Source organism: Aquarana catesbeiana, linkage group LG04, assembly GCF_042186555.1.
Source record: "Aquarana catesbeiana isolate 2022-GZ linkage group LG04, ASM4218655v1, whole genome shotgun sequence".
Taxonomy (NCBI): domain Eukaryota; kingdom Metazoa; phylum Chordata; class Amphibia; order Anura; family Ranidae; genus Aquarana; species Aquarana catesbeiana.
Window position 1 is genome coordinate 15,163,214 of NC_133327.1, and position 17,482 is coordinate 15,180,695.

At 51.9% G+C, this 17,482-nt stretch overlaps 1 protein-coding gene across 1 annotated transcript in view; it reads right to left on the bottom strand.

The window, feature by feature from the left end:
- The window catches only part of ELP3 (elongator acetyltransferase complex subunit 3), a 159,478-nt gene that overhangs the window by 58,120 nt on the left and 83,876 nt on the right, over positions 1–17,482 (bottom strand). The window contains exon 9 of the mRNA XM_073624860.1: positions 16,644–16,770. Coding sequence (XP_073480961.1) covers positions 16,644–16,770 — 127 coding nt within the window. The remainder of the gene's footprint in view (positions 1–16,643; positions 16,771–17,482) is intronic.

The following is a 17,482-nucleotide window of genomic DNA, read 5'->3' on the forward strand; positions in this document are numbered from 1 at the left end:
TACAACCCCTTTAATCCCATAGAAAATATGTGGAGGGAGCTGAAGGATCGAACGTCAGCCTCGAAACCTTAATGACTTGGAGAGGATCTGCAAAGAGGAGGTGGACAAAATCCCTCCTGAGATGTGAGCAAACCTGGTGGTCAACTACAAGAAACGTCTGACCTCTGTGATTGCCGACAAGGGTTTTGCCACCAAGTACTAAGTCATGTTTTGCGAAGGGGTCAAATACTTATTTCACTCATTAAAATACAAATAAATTTATAACTTTTTTGAAATGCGTTTTTGTGGATATTTTATTTATTCTGTCTCTCACTGTTAAAATAAACCTACCATTAAAAATTATAGACTGATCATTTCTTTGTCAGTGGGCAAACGTACAAAATCAGCAGGGGATAAAAAATACTTTTTTCCCTCACTGTGTGTGTGTATATTATATATTATATATATATATATATATATATATATATATACATACACACACACACACACACACACACAGTACACACAGACATTACAGGTAAAAGCCAGTAAATTAGAATATTTTGAAAAACTTGATTTATTTCAGTAATTGCATTCAAAAGGTGTAACTTGTACATTATATTTATTCATTGCACACAGACTGATGCATTCAAATGTTTATTTCATTTAATTTTGATGATTTGAAGTGGCAACAAATGAAAATCCAAAATTCCGTGTGTCACAAAATTCGAATATTGTGTAAGGGTTAAATTTTGAAGACACCTGGTGCCACAAACTAATCAGCTGATTAACTCAAAACACCTGCAAAGGGCTTTAAATGGTCTCTCAGTCCAGTTCTGAAGCCTACACAAACATGGGGAAGACTTCAGATTTGACAGCTGTCCAAAAGGCGACCATCGACACATTGCACAAGGAGGGAAAGACACAAAAGGTTATTGCTGAAGAGGCTGGCTGTTCTCAGAGCTCTGTGTCCAAACACATTAATAGAGAGGCAAAGGGAAGGAAAAACTGTGGTCAGAAAAAGTGTACAAGCGATAGGGATCACCGCGCCCTAGTCAAGATTGTGAAAAAAAACCCATTCAAAAATGTGGGGGAGATTCACAAGGAGTGGACAGCTGCTGGAGTCAGTGCTTCAAGATCCACCACCAAGAGACGCTTGAAAGACATGGGTTTCAACTGCCGCATACCTCATGTCAAGCCACTGTTGACCAAGAAACAGCGCGAAAACCGTCTCACCTGGGCTAAGGAAAAAAAGAGCTGGACTGCTGCTGAGTGGTCCAAAGTCATGTTTTCTGACGAAAGCAAATTTTGCATTTCCTTTGGAAATCGAGGTCCCAGAGTCTGGAGGAAGACAGGAGAGGCACAGGATCCACGTTGCCTGAAGTCTAGTGTAAAGTTTCCACCATCAGTGATGGTTTGGGGTGCCATGTCATCTGCTGGTGTCGGTCCACTCTGTTTCCTGAGATCCAGGGTCAACGCAGCCGTCTACCAGCAAGTTTTAGAGCACTTCATGCTTCCTGCTGCTGACCTGCTCTATGGAGATGGAGATTTCAGGTTCCAACAGGACTTGGCGCCTGCACACAGCGCAAAATCTACCCGTGCCTGGTTTACGGACCATGGTATTTCTGTTCTAAATTGGCCAGCCAACTCCCCTGACCTTAGCCCCATAGAAAATCTGTGGGGTATTGTGAAAAGGAAGATGCAGAATGCCAGACCCAACAGCGCAGAAGAGTTGAAGGCCACTATCAGAGCAACCTGGGCTCTCATAACACCTGAGCAGTGCCAGAAACTCATCGACTCCATGCCACGCCGCATTAATGCAGTAATTGAGGCAAAAGGAGCTCCAACCAAGTATTGAGTATTGTACATGCTCATATTTTTCATTTTCATACTTTTCAGTTGGCCAACATTTCTAAAAAATCCCTTTTTTGTATTAGCCTTAAGTAATATTCTAATTTTGTGACACACGGAATTTTGGATTTTCATTTGTTGCCACTTCAAATCATCAAAATTAAATGAAATAAACATTTGAATGCATCAGTCTGTGTGCAATGAATAAATATAATGTACAAGTTACACCTTTTGAATGCAATTACTGAAATAAATCAAGTTTTTCAAAATATTCTAATTTACTGGCTTTTACGTGTATATACACACACAGTATCTCACAACCCCAAACACACCTCCCACACACACATACACACACACACACAGTACACACAGACATTATATACACACACAGTATCTCACAACCCCAAACACACCTCCAAGATGACCACTGCCTTGCTAAAGAAGCTGAGGGTAAAGGTGGTAGACTGGCCAAGCATGTCTCCAGACCTAAACCCTATTGAGCATCTGTGGGGTATCCTCAAATGGAAGGTGGAGGAGCACAAGGTCTCTAACATCCACCAGCTCCGTGATGTCGTCATGGAGGAGTGGAAGAGGATTCCAGTAGCAACCTTTTACACTTTTTTACACGTTAAAATCCGTAATATATTTTTTGAAAGCAGAGGCCCTAGAGCAGTGAGGGCGAACCTTGGCACCTTAGGAGGTTTTCGAAATGCATTTCCCATGATGCCAATGCACCCTGCAGTGTAGTTGAGCATCATGGGATATGTAGTTCCAAAACATCTGGGGGTGCCAAGGTTCACCATCACTGCCCTAGAGAATGAAATGCCAGTTGCAAATTTTTAGGTCACATGATATCATTTATCAAACACAAATATTCAGGAAAAAAAACAGGCCAAAACAAAATTTGGCGCACAAAAATAATACACAATATAATACCCGTTTTGTTTTTTTGGTAGAATATAAAACATGAGGTTGCATTGAGTAAATAGATACCCAACAGGATACCTCCCGTGATCCCCAGTGCTCCCACGTCTCCAGTTACACCCTACCACTCCTGCGTCTCCAGTTACCCCCCAGCACTGCCGCGTCTCCAGTTACCCCCCAGCACTGCCGCGTCTCCAGTTACCCCCCAGCACTGCCGCGTCTCCAGTTACCCCCCAGCACTGCCGCGTCTCCAGTTACCCCCCAGCACTGCCGCGTCTCCAGTTACCCCCCAGCACTGCCGCGTCTCCAGTTACCCCCCAGCACTGCCACGTCTCCAGTTACCCCCCAGCACTGCCACGTCTCCAGTTACCCCCCCAGCACTCCCGTGTCTCCAGTTACCCCCCACACACACATACACACACACAGTACACACAGACATTATATACACACACAGTATCTCACAACCCCAAACACACCTCCAAGATGACCACTGCCTTGCTAAAGAAGCTGAGGGTAAAGGTGGTAGACTGGCCAAGCATGTCTCCAGACCTAAACCCTATTGAGCATCTGTGGGGTATCCTCAAATGGAAGGTGGAGGAGCACAAGGTCTCTAACATCCACCAGCTCCGTGATGTCGTCATGGAGGAGTGGAAGAGGATTCCAGTAGCAACCTGTGAAGCTCTGGTGAACTCCATGCCCAAGAGGGTTAAGGCAGTGCTGGAAAATAATGGTGGCCACACAAAATATTGACACTTTGGGCCCAATTTGGACATTTTTTACTTAGGGGTGTACTCACTTGTATTGCCAGTGGTTTAGACATTAATGGCTGTGTGTTGAGTTATTTTGAGGGGACGGCAAATTTACACTGTTATACAAGCTGTACACTCACTACTTTACATTGTAGCAAAGTGTCATTTCTTCAGTGTTCTCACATGAAAAGATAGAATAAAATATTTACAAAAATGTGAGGGGTGTACTCACTTATGTGAGATACTGTATATATATTGCATTTTTTTATTATTATTATACAGGATTTATATAGCGCCAACAGCTTTACAATATATATATATATATATATATATATATATATATATATATATATATATATATATATATAAAACGGGCAAAGCACCGGATCATTTCAAGAAAATATTATACGTAACGGAAATATAAAGTCTTGTCAGAAATGTGGAGAAAACAAGTCCCATTGGGGTGTCCGTCTTACTCTCCACTGACAGCATAATTTATAAAAACGTCTCAGATGGGTAAATACTGCGGGAACGGCGGTCAGTCCCCTCCCGGTCGTGGCGACGGTTGTCAGCCTTCTTTTGTCTCCATTCCCCGACCAGTCAGCAATAAACCTTACAGGAGTTTGCTGCCTTCTCATTTTTATTTTACGGTAATCATTTCAGAAGCGCAGCATGTGGGAGGACATCAAGCACCGCCAGACAAGCTGCTGAAGTCGTCGTAATTTATTTCTCGGAAAAATGTGTCTCCCTTCTATACACTTCGATTAGGTGCATTTTAATTTTTTTTTATCTTATCTGGCAACCGCATTGATTATCTATTAAAGGAATCAGCAAAGTGCCAGCGCTAAAAACTAAAAGTGGATGTGAAAGGGTAACTCCACTTTCATAGGGGGGAAAAAAAAAGCAAATAAAAAAAATGTATTTCTATTATATTATTATTTATTAATGAATTATCCTATACAATTGCTAAGCAACCCATGTTGTAATTAACCACTTGCTGTCCTGGGCAATTCTTTTAATTTTTACCAAATTAACTTTTTTACACGTTAAAATCCGTAATATATTTTTTGAAAGCAGAGGCCCTAGAGCAGTGAGGGCGAACCTTGGCACCTTAGGAGGTTTTCGAAATACATTTCCCATGATGCCAATGCACCCTGCAGTGTAGTTGAGCATCATGGGATATGTAGTTCCAAAACATATGGGGGTGCCAAGGTTCGCCATCACTGCCCTAGAGAATGAAATGCCAGTTGCAAATTTTTAGGTCACATGATATCATTTATCAAACACAAATATTCAGGAAAAAAAACAGGCCAAAACAAAATTTGGCGCACAAAAATAATACACAATATAATACCCGTTTTGTTTTGTTTTTTTGGTAGAATATAAAAGATGAGGTTGCATTGAGTAAATAGATACCCAACAGGATACCTCCCGTGATCCCCAGTGCTCCCATGTCTCCAGTTACACCCTACCACTCCTGCGTCTCCAGTTACCCCCCAGCACTGCCGCGTCTTCAGTTACCCCCAGCACTGCCGCGTCTCCAGTTACCCCCCAGCACTGCCGCGTCTCCAGTTACCCCCCAGCACTGCCGCGTCTCCAGTTACCCCCCAGCACTGCCGCGTCTCCAGTTACCCCCCAGCACTGCCGCGTCTCCAGTTACCCCCCAGCACTGCCGCGTCTCCAGTTACCCCCCAGCACTGCCGCGTCTCCAGTTACCCCCCAGCACTGCCGCGTCTCCAGTTACCCCCCAGCACTGCCACGTCTCAAGTTATCCCCCAGCACTCATGTGTATCCAGTAACCATACATGCTTTCAGTGAGCCCTAGGGATCCTGTGTTTCCCATCAACTTTCTGTCTACACTGACCCCTAGCACTCCCAAGTCTGCAGGTACACCCAGCGCTCCCATGTCTGCAGTTACACCCACTCCAGCGAGCCCCGGTGGCCCAGAGTCTCCAGCAAGGAGCCCCGGTGGCCCAGAGTCTCCAGCAAGGAGCCCCAGAGTCTCCAGCAAGGAGCCCCAGAGTCTCCAGCAAGGAGCCCCAGAGTCTCCAGCAAGGAGCCCCAGAGTCTCCAGCAAGGAGCCCCAGAGTCTCCAGCAAGGAGCCCCGGTGGCCCAGAGTCTCCAGCAAGGAGCCCCGGTGGCCCAGAGTCTCCAGCAAGGAGCCCCGGTGGCCCAGAGTCTCCAGCAAGGAGCCCCGGTGGCCCAGAGTCTCCAGCAAGGAGCCCCGGTGGCCCAGAGTCTCCAGCAAGGAGCCCCGGTGGCCCAGAGTCTCCAGCAAGGAGCCCCGGTGGCCCAGAGTCTCCAGCAAGGAGCCCCGGTGGCCCAGAGTCTCCAGCAAGGAGCCCCGGTGGCCCAGAGTCTCCAGTGAGCCCCGGTGGCCCAGAGTCTCCAGTGAGCCCCGGTGGCCCAGAGTCTCCAGTGAGCCCCAGTGGCCCAGAGTCTCCAGTGAGCCCCAGTGGCCCAGAGTCTCCAGTGAGCCCCAGTGGCCCAGAGTCTCCAGTGAGCCCCAGTGGCCCAGAGTCTCCAGTGAGCCCCAGTGGCCCAGAGTCTCCAGTGAGCCCCACAAGTCCCCAGTGAGCCCCACAGGTTCCGAATTGCCAGTGAGCCCCACAGGTTCCGAGTCTCCAGTGAGCCCCAGTGCTCCCGAGTCTCCAGTGAGCCCCAGTGGCCCAGAGTCTCCAGTGAGCCCCAGAGTCTCCAGTGAGCCCCAGTGGCCCAGAGTCTCCAGTGGCCCAGAGTCTCCAGTGAGCCCCAGTGGCCCAGAGTCTCCAGTGAGCCCCAGTGGCCCAGAGTCTCCAGTGAGCCCCAGTGGCCCAGAGACTCCAGTGAGCCCCACAGGTCCCGAGGCTCCAGTGAGCCCCAGTGGTCCCGAGGCTCCAGTGAGCCCCAGTGGCCCAGAGTCTCCAGTGAGCCCCAGTGGCCCAGAGTCTCCAGTGAGCCCCAGTGGCCCAGAGTCTCCAGTGAGCCCCAGTGGCCCAGAGTCTCCAGTGAGCCCCACAAGTCCCCAGTGAGCCCCACAGGTTCCGAATCGCCAGTGAGCCCCACAGGTTCCGAGTCTCCAGTGAGCCCCAGTGCTCCCGAGTCTCCAGTGAGCCCCAGTGGTCCCGAGTCTCCAGTGAGCCCCAGTGGTCCCGAATCTCCAGTGAGCCCCAGTGGCCCAGAGTCTCCAGTGAGCCCCAGTGGCCCAGAGTCTCCAGTGAGCCCCAGTGGCCCAGAGTCTCCAGTGAGCCCCAGTGGCCCAGAGTCTCCAGTGAGCCCCAGTGGTCCCGAGTCTCCAGTGAGCCCCAGTGGTCCCGAGTCTCCAGTGAGCCCCAGTGGTCCCGAGTCTCCAGTGAGCCCCAGTGGTCCCGAGTCTCCAGTGAGCCCCAGTGGTCCCGAGTCTCCAGTGAGCCCCAGTGGTCCAGAGTCTCCAGTGAGCCCCAGTGGTCCCGAGTCTCCAGTGAGCCCCAGTGGTCCCGAGTCTCCAGTGAGCCCCAGTGGTCCAGAGTCTCCAGTGAGCCCCAGTGGTCCAGAGTCTCCAGTGAGCCCCAGTGGTCCAGAGTCTCCAGTGAGCCCCAGTGGTCCAGAGTCTCCAGTGAGCCCCAGTGGCCCAGAGTCTCCAGTGAGCCCCAGTGGCCCAGAGTCTCCAGTGAGCCCCAGTGGCCCAGAGTCTCCAGTGAGCCCCAGTGGCCCAGAGTCTCCAGTGAGCCCCAGTGGCCCAGAGTCTCCAGTGAGCCCCAGTGGCCCAGAGTCTCCAGTGAGCCCCAGTGGCCCAGAGTCTCCAGTGAGCCCCAGTGGCCCAGAGTCTCCAGTGAGCCCCAGTGGCCCAGAGTCTCCAGTGAGCCCCAGTGGCCCAGAGTCTCCAGTGAGCCCCAGTGGCCCAGAGTCTCCAGTGAGCCCCAGTGGCCCAGAGTCTCCAGTGAGCCCCAGTGGCCCAGAGTCTCCAGTGAGCCCCAGTGGCCCAGAGTCTCCAGTGAGCCCCAGTGGCCCAGAGTCTCCAGTGAGCCCCAGTGGCCCAGAGTCTCCAGTGAGCCCCAGTGGCCCAGAGGCTCCAGTGAGCCCCAGTGGCCCAGAGGCTCCAGTGAGCCCCAGTGGCCCAGAGGCTCCAGTGAGCCCCAGTGGCCCAGAGGCTCCAGTGAGCCCCAGTGGTCCCGAGGCTCCAGTGAGCCCCAGTGGCCCAGAGTCTCCAGTGAGCCCCAGTGGCCCAGAGTCTCCAGTGAGCCCCAGTGGCCCAGAGTCTCCAGTGAGCCCCACAAGTCCCCAGTGAGCCCCACAGGTTCCGAATCGCCAGTGAGCCCCACAGGTTCCGAGTCTCCAGTGAGCCCCAGTGCTCCCGAGTCTCCAGTGGGCCCCAGTGGTCCCGAGTCTCCAGTGAGCCCCAGTGGTCCCGAGTCTCCAGTGAGCCCCAGTGGTCCCAGAGTCTCCAGTGAGCCCCAGTGGCCCAGAGTCTCCAGTGAGCCCCACAGGTTCCGAGTCTCCAGTGAGCCCCACAGGTTCCGAGTCTCCAGTGAGCCCCAGTGGTCCCGAGTCTCCAGTGAGCCCCAGTGGTCCCGAGTCTCCAGTGAGCCCCAGTGGTCCAGAGTCTCCAGTGAGCCCCAGTGGCCCAGAGTCTCCAGTGAGCCCCAGTGGCCCAGAGTCTCCAGTGAGCCCCAGTGGCCCAGAGTCTCCAGTGAGCCCCAGTGGCCCAGAGTCTCCAGTGAGCCCCAGTGGCCCAGAGTCTCCAGTGAGCCCCAGTGGCCCAGAGTCTCCAGTGAGCCCCAGTGGCCCAGAGTCTCCAGTGAGCCCCAGAGTCTCCAGTGAGCCCCAGTGGCCCAGAGTCTCCAGTGGCCCAGAGTCTCCAGTGAGCCCCAGTGGCCCAGAGTCTCCAGTGAGCCCCAGTGGCCCAGAGTCTCCAGTGAGCCCCAGTGGCCCAGAGACTCCAGTGAGCCCCACAGGTCCCGAGGCTCCAGTGAGCCCCAGTGGTCCTGAGGCTCCAGTGAGCCCCAGTGGCCCAGAGTCTCCAGTGAGCCCCAGTGGCCCAGAGTCTCCAGTGAGCCCCAGTGGCCCAGAGTCTCCAGTGAGCCCCACAAGTCCCCAGTGAGCCCCACAGGTTCCGAATCGCCAGTGAGCCCCACAGGTTCCGAGTCTCCAGTGAGCCCCAGTGCTCCCGAGTCTCCAGTGAGCCCCAGTGGTCCCGAGTCTCCAGTGAGCCCCAGTGGTCCCGAGTCTCCAGTGAGCCCCAGTGGTCCCGAGTCTCCAGTGAGCCCCAGTGGCCCAGAGTCTCCAGTGAGCCCCAGTGGCCCAGAGTCTCCAGTGAGCCCCAGTGGTCCAGAGTCTCCAGTGAGCCCCAGTGGTCCCGAGTCTCCAGTGAGCCCCAGTGGTCCCGAGTCTCCAGTGAGCCCCAGTGGTCCCGAGTCTCCAGTGAGCCCCAGTGGTCCCGAGTCTCCAGTGAGCCCCAGTGGTCCAGAGTCTCCAGTGAGCCCCAGTGGTCCAGAGTCTCCAGTGAGCCCCAGTGGCCCAGAGTCTCCAGTGAGCCCCAGTGGCCCAGAGTCTCCAGTGAGCCCCAGTGGCCCAGAGTCTCCAGTGAGCCCCAGTGGCCCAGAGTCTCCAGTGAGCCCCAGTGGCCCAGAGTCTCCAGTGAGCCCCAGTGGCCCAGAGGCTCCAGTGAGCCCCAGTGGCCCAGAGGCTCCAGTGAGCCCCAGTGGCCCAGAGGCTCCAGTGAGCCCCAGTGGCCCAGAGGCTCCAGTGAGCCCCAGTGGCCCAGAGGCTCCAGTGAGCCCCAGTGGCCCAGAGGCTCCAGTGAGCCCCAGTGGCCCAGAGGCTCCAGTGAGCCCCAGTGGCCCAGAGGCTCCAGTGAGCCCCAGTGGCCCAGAGGCTCCAGTGAGCCCCAGTGGTCCCGAGGCTCCAGTGAGCCCCAGTGGCCCAGAGTCTCCAGTGAGCCCCAGTGGCCCAGAGTCTCCAGTGAGCCCCAGTGGCCCAGAGTCTCCAGTGAGCCCCAGTGGCCCAGAGTCTCCAGTGAGCCCCAGTGGCCCAGAGTCTCCAGTGAGCCCCAGTGGCCCAGAGTCTCCAGTGAGCCCCAGTGGCCCAGAGTCTCCAGTGAGCCCCAGTGGCCCAGAGTCTCCAGTGAGCCCCAGTGGCCCAGAGTCTCCAGTGAGCCCCAGTGGCCCAGAGTCTCCAGTGAGCCCCAGTGGCCCAGAGTCTCCAGTGAGCCCCAGTGGCCCAGAGTCTCCAGTGAGCCCCAGTGGCCCAGAGTCTCCAGTGAGCCCCAGTGGCCCAGAGTCTCCAGTGAGCCCCAGTGGCCCAGAGTCTCCAGTGAGCCCCAGTGGCCCAGAGTCTCCAGTGAGCCCCAGTGGCCCAGAGTCTCCAGTGAGCCCCAGTGGCCCAGAGTCTCCAGTGAGCCCCAGTGGCCCAGAGTCTCCAGTGAGCCCCAGTGGCCCAGAGTCTCCAGTGAGCCCCAGTGGCCCAGAGTCTCCAGTGAGCCCCAGTGGCCCAGAGTCTCCAGTGAGCCCCAGTGGCCCAGAGTCTCCAGTGAGCCCCAGTGGCCCAGAGTCTCCAGTGAGCCCCAGTGGCCCAGAGTCTCCAGTGAGCCCCAGTGGCCCAGAGTCTCCAGTAAACCCCGGTGGCCCAGAGTCTCCAGTGAGCCCCAGTGGCCCAGAGTCTCCAGTGAGCCCCAGTGGCCCAGAGTCTCCAGTGAGCCCCAGTGGCCCAGAGTCTCCAGTGAGCCCCAGTGGCCCAGAGACTCCAGTGAGCCTCACAAGTCCGAGTCTACAGTGAGCCCCAGTGGTCCCGAGTCTCCAGTGAGCCCCAGTGGTCCAGAGTCTCCAGTGAGCCCCAGTGGCCCAGAGTCTCCAGTGAGCCCCAGTGGCCCAGAGTCTCCAGTGAGCCCCAGTGGCCCAGAGTCTCCAGTGAGCCCCAGTGGCCCAGAGTCTCCAGTGAGCCCCAGTGGCCCAGAGTCTCCAGTGAGCCCCAGTGGCCCAGAGTCTCCAGTGAGCCCCAGTGGCCCAGAGTCTCCAGTGAGCCCCAGAGTCTCCAGTGAGCCCCAGTGGCCCAGAGTCTCCAGTGAGCCCCAGTGGTCCCGAGTCTCCAGTGAGCCCCAGTGGTCCCGAGTCTCCAGTGAGCCCCAGTGGTCCCGAGTCTCCAGTGAGCCCCAGTGGTCCCGAGTCTCCAGTGAGCCCCAGTGGTCCCGAGTCTCCAGTGAGCCCCAGTGGTCCCAGAGTCTCCAGTGAGCCCCAGTGGCCCAGAGTCTCCAGTGAGCCCCAGTGGCCCAGAGTCTCCAGTGAGCCCCAGTGGCCCAGAGTCTCCAGTGAGCCCCAGTGGCCCAGAGTCTCCAGTGAGCCCCAGTGGCCCAGAGTCTCCAGTGAGCCCCAGTGGCCCAGAGTCTCCAGTGAGCCCCAGTGGCCCAGAGTCTCCAGTGAGCCCCAGTGGCCCAGAGTCTCCAGTAAGCCCCAGTGGCCCAGAGTCTCCAGTGAGCCCCACAAGTCCCCAGTGAGCCCCACAGGTTCCGAATCGCCAGTGAGCCCCAGTGGCCCAGAGTCTCCAGTGAGCCCCAGTGGCCCAGAGTCTCCAGTGAGCCCCAGTGGCCCAGAGTCTCCAGTGAGCCCCAGTGGCCCAGAGTCTCCAGTGAGCCCCAGTGGCCCAGAGTCTCCAGTGAGCCCCAGTGGCCCAGAGTCACCAGTGAGCCCCAGTGGCCCAGAGTCTCCAGTGAGCCCCAGTGGCCCAGAGTCTCCAGTGAGCCCCAGTGGCCCAGAGTCTCCAGTGAGCCCCAGTGGCCCAGAGTCTCCAGTGAGCCCCACAAGTCCCCAGTGAGCCCCACAGGTTCCGAATCGCCAGTGAGCCCCAGTGGTCCAGAGTCTCCAGTGAGCCCCAGTGGTCCAGAGTCTCCAGTGAGCCCCAGTGGCCCAGAGACTCCAGTGAGCCTCACAAGTCCGAGTCTCCAGTGAGCCCCAGTGGCCCAGAGTCTCCAGTGAGCCCCAGTGGCCCAGAGTCTCCAGTGAGCCCCAGTGGCCCAGAGTCTCCAGTGAGCCCCAGTGGCCCAGAGACTCCAGTGAGCCCCACAAGTCCCCAGTGAGCCCCACAGGTCCCGAGTCTCCAGTGAGCCCCAGTGGTCCCGAGTCTCCAGTGAGCCCCAGTGGTCCCGAATCTCTAGTAATTCTCTATCTCTCCAGTGAACCCAGTGCTCTTGTGTTTCCAGTGATCCTCTGTCTCCAATGACTCCAGTACTCCTGATACTACAGAAAAATCCAGAAAGAACACATGATACAAATGTTATAAATTGAGTTGCAGTTCAGTGAGTAAAATAACTATTTGATCCCCAAGCAAAACATGACTTACTACTTGGTGGAGAAACCCTTGTCAGCAAGCACAGAGTAAAGACGTTTCTTGTAGTTGGTTACCAGGTTAGCACACATCTCAGGAGGGATTTTGGTCCACTCTTTACAGATTTTCTCTAAATCCTTAAGGTTTCCTGGCTGTCTCTTGGCAACTCAAGGTTTCAGCTTACTCCATACATTTTCTATAGGATTAAGGTCTGGAGACTGGCTAGGCCACTCCATGACCTTAATGTGCTTCTTGAGCCACTCCTTTGTTGCCTTGGTAGTATGCTTTGAGTCATTGTCATGCTGGAAGAGCCACCCACAACCCATCTTCAGTGTTCTGTCTGAGAAAAGAAGGTTCTCATCCAAGATTTTACAAAACATGTCCCGTCCATTGGCCCCTCAATGTGGCAAAGTCGGTCTGTACCTTTAGCAGAGAAACAGCCCAAAAGCATAACATTTCCACCTCCGTGCTTGACTGTAGGGATGGCGTTCTTAGGGTCATAGTCAACATTTTTCTTCCTCCAAATACGGAAAGTCTAGTTAATGCCAAAGAGCTTATTTTTTGTCTCATCTGACTACAGCACTTTCTCTCAATCCTTCTCTGAATCATTGAGATGTTCATTGGCAAGCTTCAGACGGGCCTGTACATCTGCCTTCTTGAGGAGGGGGACCTTGTGGGCGCTGCATAATTTCAATCCATGAAGGTGTATTTTGTTACCAATGTTTTTTTTGGTGACTGTGGTCCTAACTGCCTTGAGATCATTCACAAGCTCCATCCATGAAGTTCTGGGCTGATCCCTCACTTTTCTCATGATCATCCTTACCTCATGAGGCGAAATCTTGTATGGAGCTTCAGACCGAGGGCGATCAATGGTTATTTTTTTTTTGCGAATAATCGCTCCAACAGTCGTCTCCTTCTCATCAAGCTTCTTGCTGATGGTCTTGTGGCCCATTCCAGCCTTGTGCAGGTCTACAATCGTGTACCTGACCTCCTTTCAAAGCTCTTTGGTCTTGCCCATGATGGTGGGGTTTGAATGGTAGAAAGAGATTCTGTGGACAGGTGTTTTTAGACACATAACGAGTAGCACCTTCTTAAATCGACAGGACTAATCTGTGTACCACATGAACACATACTGTAGCCAGTCTGTGGGAGCCAGAATTATTTCTGGTTGGTAGAGGATCAAAATACTTATTTTACTCACTGAACTGCAACTCAATTTATAACATTTGTATTGTGTTTTTTCTGAGATTTTTGGTTGATATTCTGTATCTATCATTTAAAATGCACCTATGATAAAAATGATAGATCCTTCATTTGTTTATAAGTGGCCAAACTTACAAAATCTGCAGTGGATCAAATAATTATTTTCCCCACTGTATACATGTGGAAGTCACGTTCAATTTTCAGGTACAATCCTAAATCTGCACTTAGGCCCAATTCACACCTCAGCTTTAGCGTGCTTGAAGCTCCAAAACGCTGGAGGAGAGAAAAATCAATTATTCTCTATGGAGATGGTTCACATCTCCACTCCATGTCGCTTGAAGCCAAACGCCTGAAGCTCAAGGAAGTTCTGGAGCTTTTTTGTAGCTCAATTCGGGCAGATTTTCGCGTCTTTCTGCTTTTTACATTGGTAATCTTTTGACCTGTACAAAAACGCGGCAAAAACAGGCGCCTTTCCGCCTGAAAACTATACGCTCAGGTGTGAATGTAGCCTTAGGGCTCTTTCACATATGCGGGCCGTTCAGGTTCACCTGTCAGTTTTTCAGGCGGACCCGAACGTTCCATGTACTTCTATGGAGCGACGGAGGTCAGCGGTGACATGTTCCACTCCGCTAAATCCAGACAGATGGAAACGCTATTTTCCATCCGTCTGGTGGATTGAATGAAAACGGACAGGCGGATCCGTTTTCATCCGATCCCCCATAGAGGAGAACGGGGCTCTGACAGGTCCGGCTTTGCACAGTGAGCAAAGACGGACCTGTCATCCGCCAGCTCAGCGGGGATCAACGGATCGATCCCTGGTGAGCAAGCAGAGTCCGTGAAAACGGACAAGTAGGTGTGAAAGAGCCCTTAGAAAGAGAAGCAGGTATGAAAGAACCCATGTACACTGCTGCTGGTAAACGGACGTTTAGAAGCAGTTGGGCATTTTTTTCAGCTGCTCCTGAACTCTCCTCTATGTTATCTTAGAAGTACATAGGGTCGTTTACAGTAGTTTCTAGGCAGTTGAGTTCAGAAGCATTTTTTTGGAAAGCAAAAAAATGCATTCAGAACGGGTGTTCAGAGGCATTTGAAGCACCAAATGCCTGTAACAGCTTAGCCGTGTTTCGTTTACAGGCGTTTTAAGGGAGATACATTTTTGACTATTTAAAAATAAATAAAAAAATTCTAAAAACGCTCCTAGAGGGAAATGCGGCATGTATACGCGGCAGAACAGATATTTTTATTTATTTAACAGAAAATAAAACAGATGTTTTTAAACGTCGTATACTACCTGTCAAGGTACATCGTTCAGGGAAGGTTTTAAAACGTCCCGTGTACATTAAGCCTAAGGACAATAGTTTTGCACTGAAAGTAGTTATTCAATTCCTTTATAGAACACACGGCACGGATTCTATAGGTGAATTTACAGTACTGAAAAGCACAACGCAATAAGTGAGCCAAGGTCACCATAGCAGACTGGATAATGGACATTGTTGGCTTTGCTGGGAGGTGACGGGATATCAGATTAAACAATAAGATTCTTCAGTCTGGAAGCTCCTCTTCTAAACAACATCCTTCTATTGACTCCCGTCTCTTGTGTAGCAGTCCGAGGTCTCACAGAAGAGGTGATTAATGAGCACCTTCCCCCTCCTGCCCGTCACGGTACAGGTGTCGCCTCATCCCTCTTTTCGTGTGACACCACAGAGTCAGAGTTTATCTGGTTGAGGAGAATGAGGTGTCAGGTCCACCATGAGTGCCATTAATCCTGTCTGAGTGAAACCATGATTCATGAAACCTATTACTTTAATTATCTTATCTCTGGCACCACCAGCACTCTATGTTTAAAGGCCATTTAAAGTGGCAAAGGCCAGACTCTGTAGGGGCAGCTGACTCACTGGAATTACGGGGAGGTAGCATTGTGACAGGTAAGATGACGGTAACGCCCACTGGCTCATTGATGATAAAGCGTCCAAACCGTAATAAACAAAACAGAGTCATGCGTCTGTCTGGTCTGAATCTGTTTATGGGAAGAAAGGGGATGAGGTTAAAACACAACTCCATGCCAAAACTCCCCCAAAAAAAGGAGGGTCCATTTTCCACTCATCCTCCCCTACACCTAGCTAACCTGTCTCCAGTAGAGGAGGCCAATGGTCTAAAGCGGCTATTCCCTCTCTTCCATAATCAATTTTATGCCCGTGCCTTGTATGATGTCCCTCCTAGGTGCTACTGAATCCCGAGATGGTCAGTTGTGGCAGCCTATGGACAGGGTCTAAGTCACAATGAGGTGACATGGACATTGTAGACTGAACCATCAGACACTAGAGAGAAGACCTAGGACCTGGCCTGACATGTGACTATAGAATTAGGCAAGTAAACGGGGCTTTTACTTAGGATTTATTTTTCTAAGAGACACACGAGTTAAAGTTGACCTCCAGGGAAATTAAAAGACTACACTGCAAGGGTTAAAAGCTAGTCTATGTCTAGGTCTAGATCCTCCACGCTGCAGGACTGGCCCTGGGACCTTCTTTTCCCCTGTGCTCTGCCAGATGTAGGTCCTCTGATGTCAAGACTGATGTACAGGAAACCGTTGTCCCCTACTCAAATACCATGGAAAGTCTCCAATGGCAATCTGTCTATCCCCTGATTGAAAGTCTCCAATCCTCTGTTTCCAATGGTGGCTCCAACAGTGATGTGTCTATATCATGGTTGAAAGTTTCCAACTGTCTGTCCCCACAAGTGGCTCCAACAGCAATGTGTCTATCGTCTGGTTAAAAGTCTACAACCCTCTGTCCCCACAAGTGGCTCCAACAGTGATGTGTCCATCTCCTAGTTGAAGGTCTCCAATCCTCTGTTTCCAATGGTGGCTCCAACAATGATGTGTCTATATCCTATTTGAAAGTTTCCAACCACCTGTCCCCACAAGTGGCTCCAACGATGATGTGTCCATCCCCTTGTTGAAAGTCTACAATCCTCGGTCCCCACAAGTGGTCCCCTAACAGCGATGTGTCTATCCCCTGGTAGAAAGTCTCCAACAACAATGTGTCTATACCCTGGTAAAGTTTCCAAATCTCTGTCCCTACAGGTGGCCCCAACGGTGATGTGTCCATCCCTTGGTCAAAAGTCTATAACCCTCTGGCCCCACAAGTGGCTCCAACGGTGGGGTGTCTATCCCCTGGTTGAAAGTCTCCAACCCTGTCCCCAAAGGTGCCACCAAAAGCGATGTGTCTATCCCCTTGTTGCAGCGCTATTTCTAGGTGCAAATCTGCCCCATCTGCTAACCAAAATGCATAATTCGGCCAAGGCATACAGTACTTACAAAAAAAAACACCAGACAGCAAACAGAAGTTCTAGACAATGCACTGAAAGAGTCCCTAAACCCGCAACGTGTTGATCCTTTGTAGACTTTGATACTCAAATCTTAACTCCAGCTTTGTACAGGTTCCTCCCCTGTACTGAAATTTCTTACTCTGATTTCACCGCAGATTGAGCTTTTAACATGTACATTAGAAGCTGCAGAAAGTCCGAGCTAATTTCCTGGCTAGAGAGCATCCAGCATCATCTGGCCTTTTCCTCCCCAAACTGTCACTAACCTGCCCCTTTTATTCATTGGCCATTAATAAGTCTCCTGGTATGGGCGAAAAAAATAAATAGATCTGTTAACTTACGATGAACTGCTCGATATCTCTTTCCAGGCCCATGTTTGGCAGATCCGGCATCATGTGAGATACAACTTTAAACCCAGCGTCTTTCGACATGTGGAACGACTCGCACACCGCTTTCACAGTGTGACCCCTGAAAAAGGAAGAAAATAAGAACATTTACATCAATAGTCGTACATTTCAGATCTTGTCTTCTACTTACAGATGGCACGAAATTAGTACAAGATCACATGGGCATTCTGATACATGGCGCTTTTAGTTTTAGAGAAAACCACATCACTTTTTGCCTTTAATGAACAGAGCTTGTCCTCACTGCCACACACAAGAATGGAAAAAAAGATTTCAACTTCCTAAAGTATTACAAGTAAACATGCCACCATTAGCTCTAGACCAATGGGCTCCACTCTGGTGGGACCTACAGATTGTTCTGAGCTAAAATGAATGCCTGGTGTATTACACCACATTCTGCACATACTAGCAGCCCTTATACCTTCTACACTCCACTCACCTATACTGGCCACCTTCATAACTTCTTATCTCCTCTCCTGCCTATACTTACCACCTTCGTAACTTCTTATCTCCTCTCCTGCACACACTGCCTGGTCATATCCTCTAAACTCCTCTCCTGCTCATGCTGCCATACTCTCTGCTCTCCCCTCCTGCTTGTGCGGTCATACTCTCTGCTTGTTCTCCACTCTCCTCTCCTGAAATGCTGTCATACTCAGTTTTCCTCCACTCTCCTTTCTAGCACATGCGGTCATACTCTCTGCTCTCCTCTCCTACCCATACCCTCTGCTCTCCTGCACATACGGTCATATTCTCTGCTCTCCACTATTCTTCTCTCC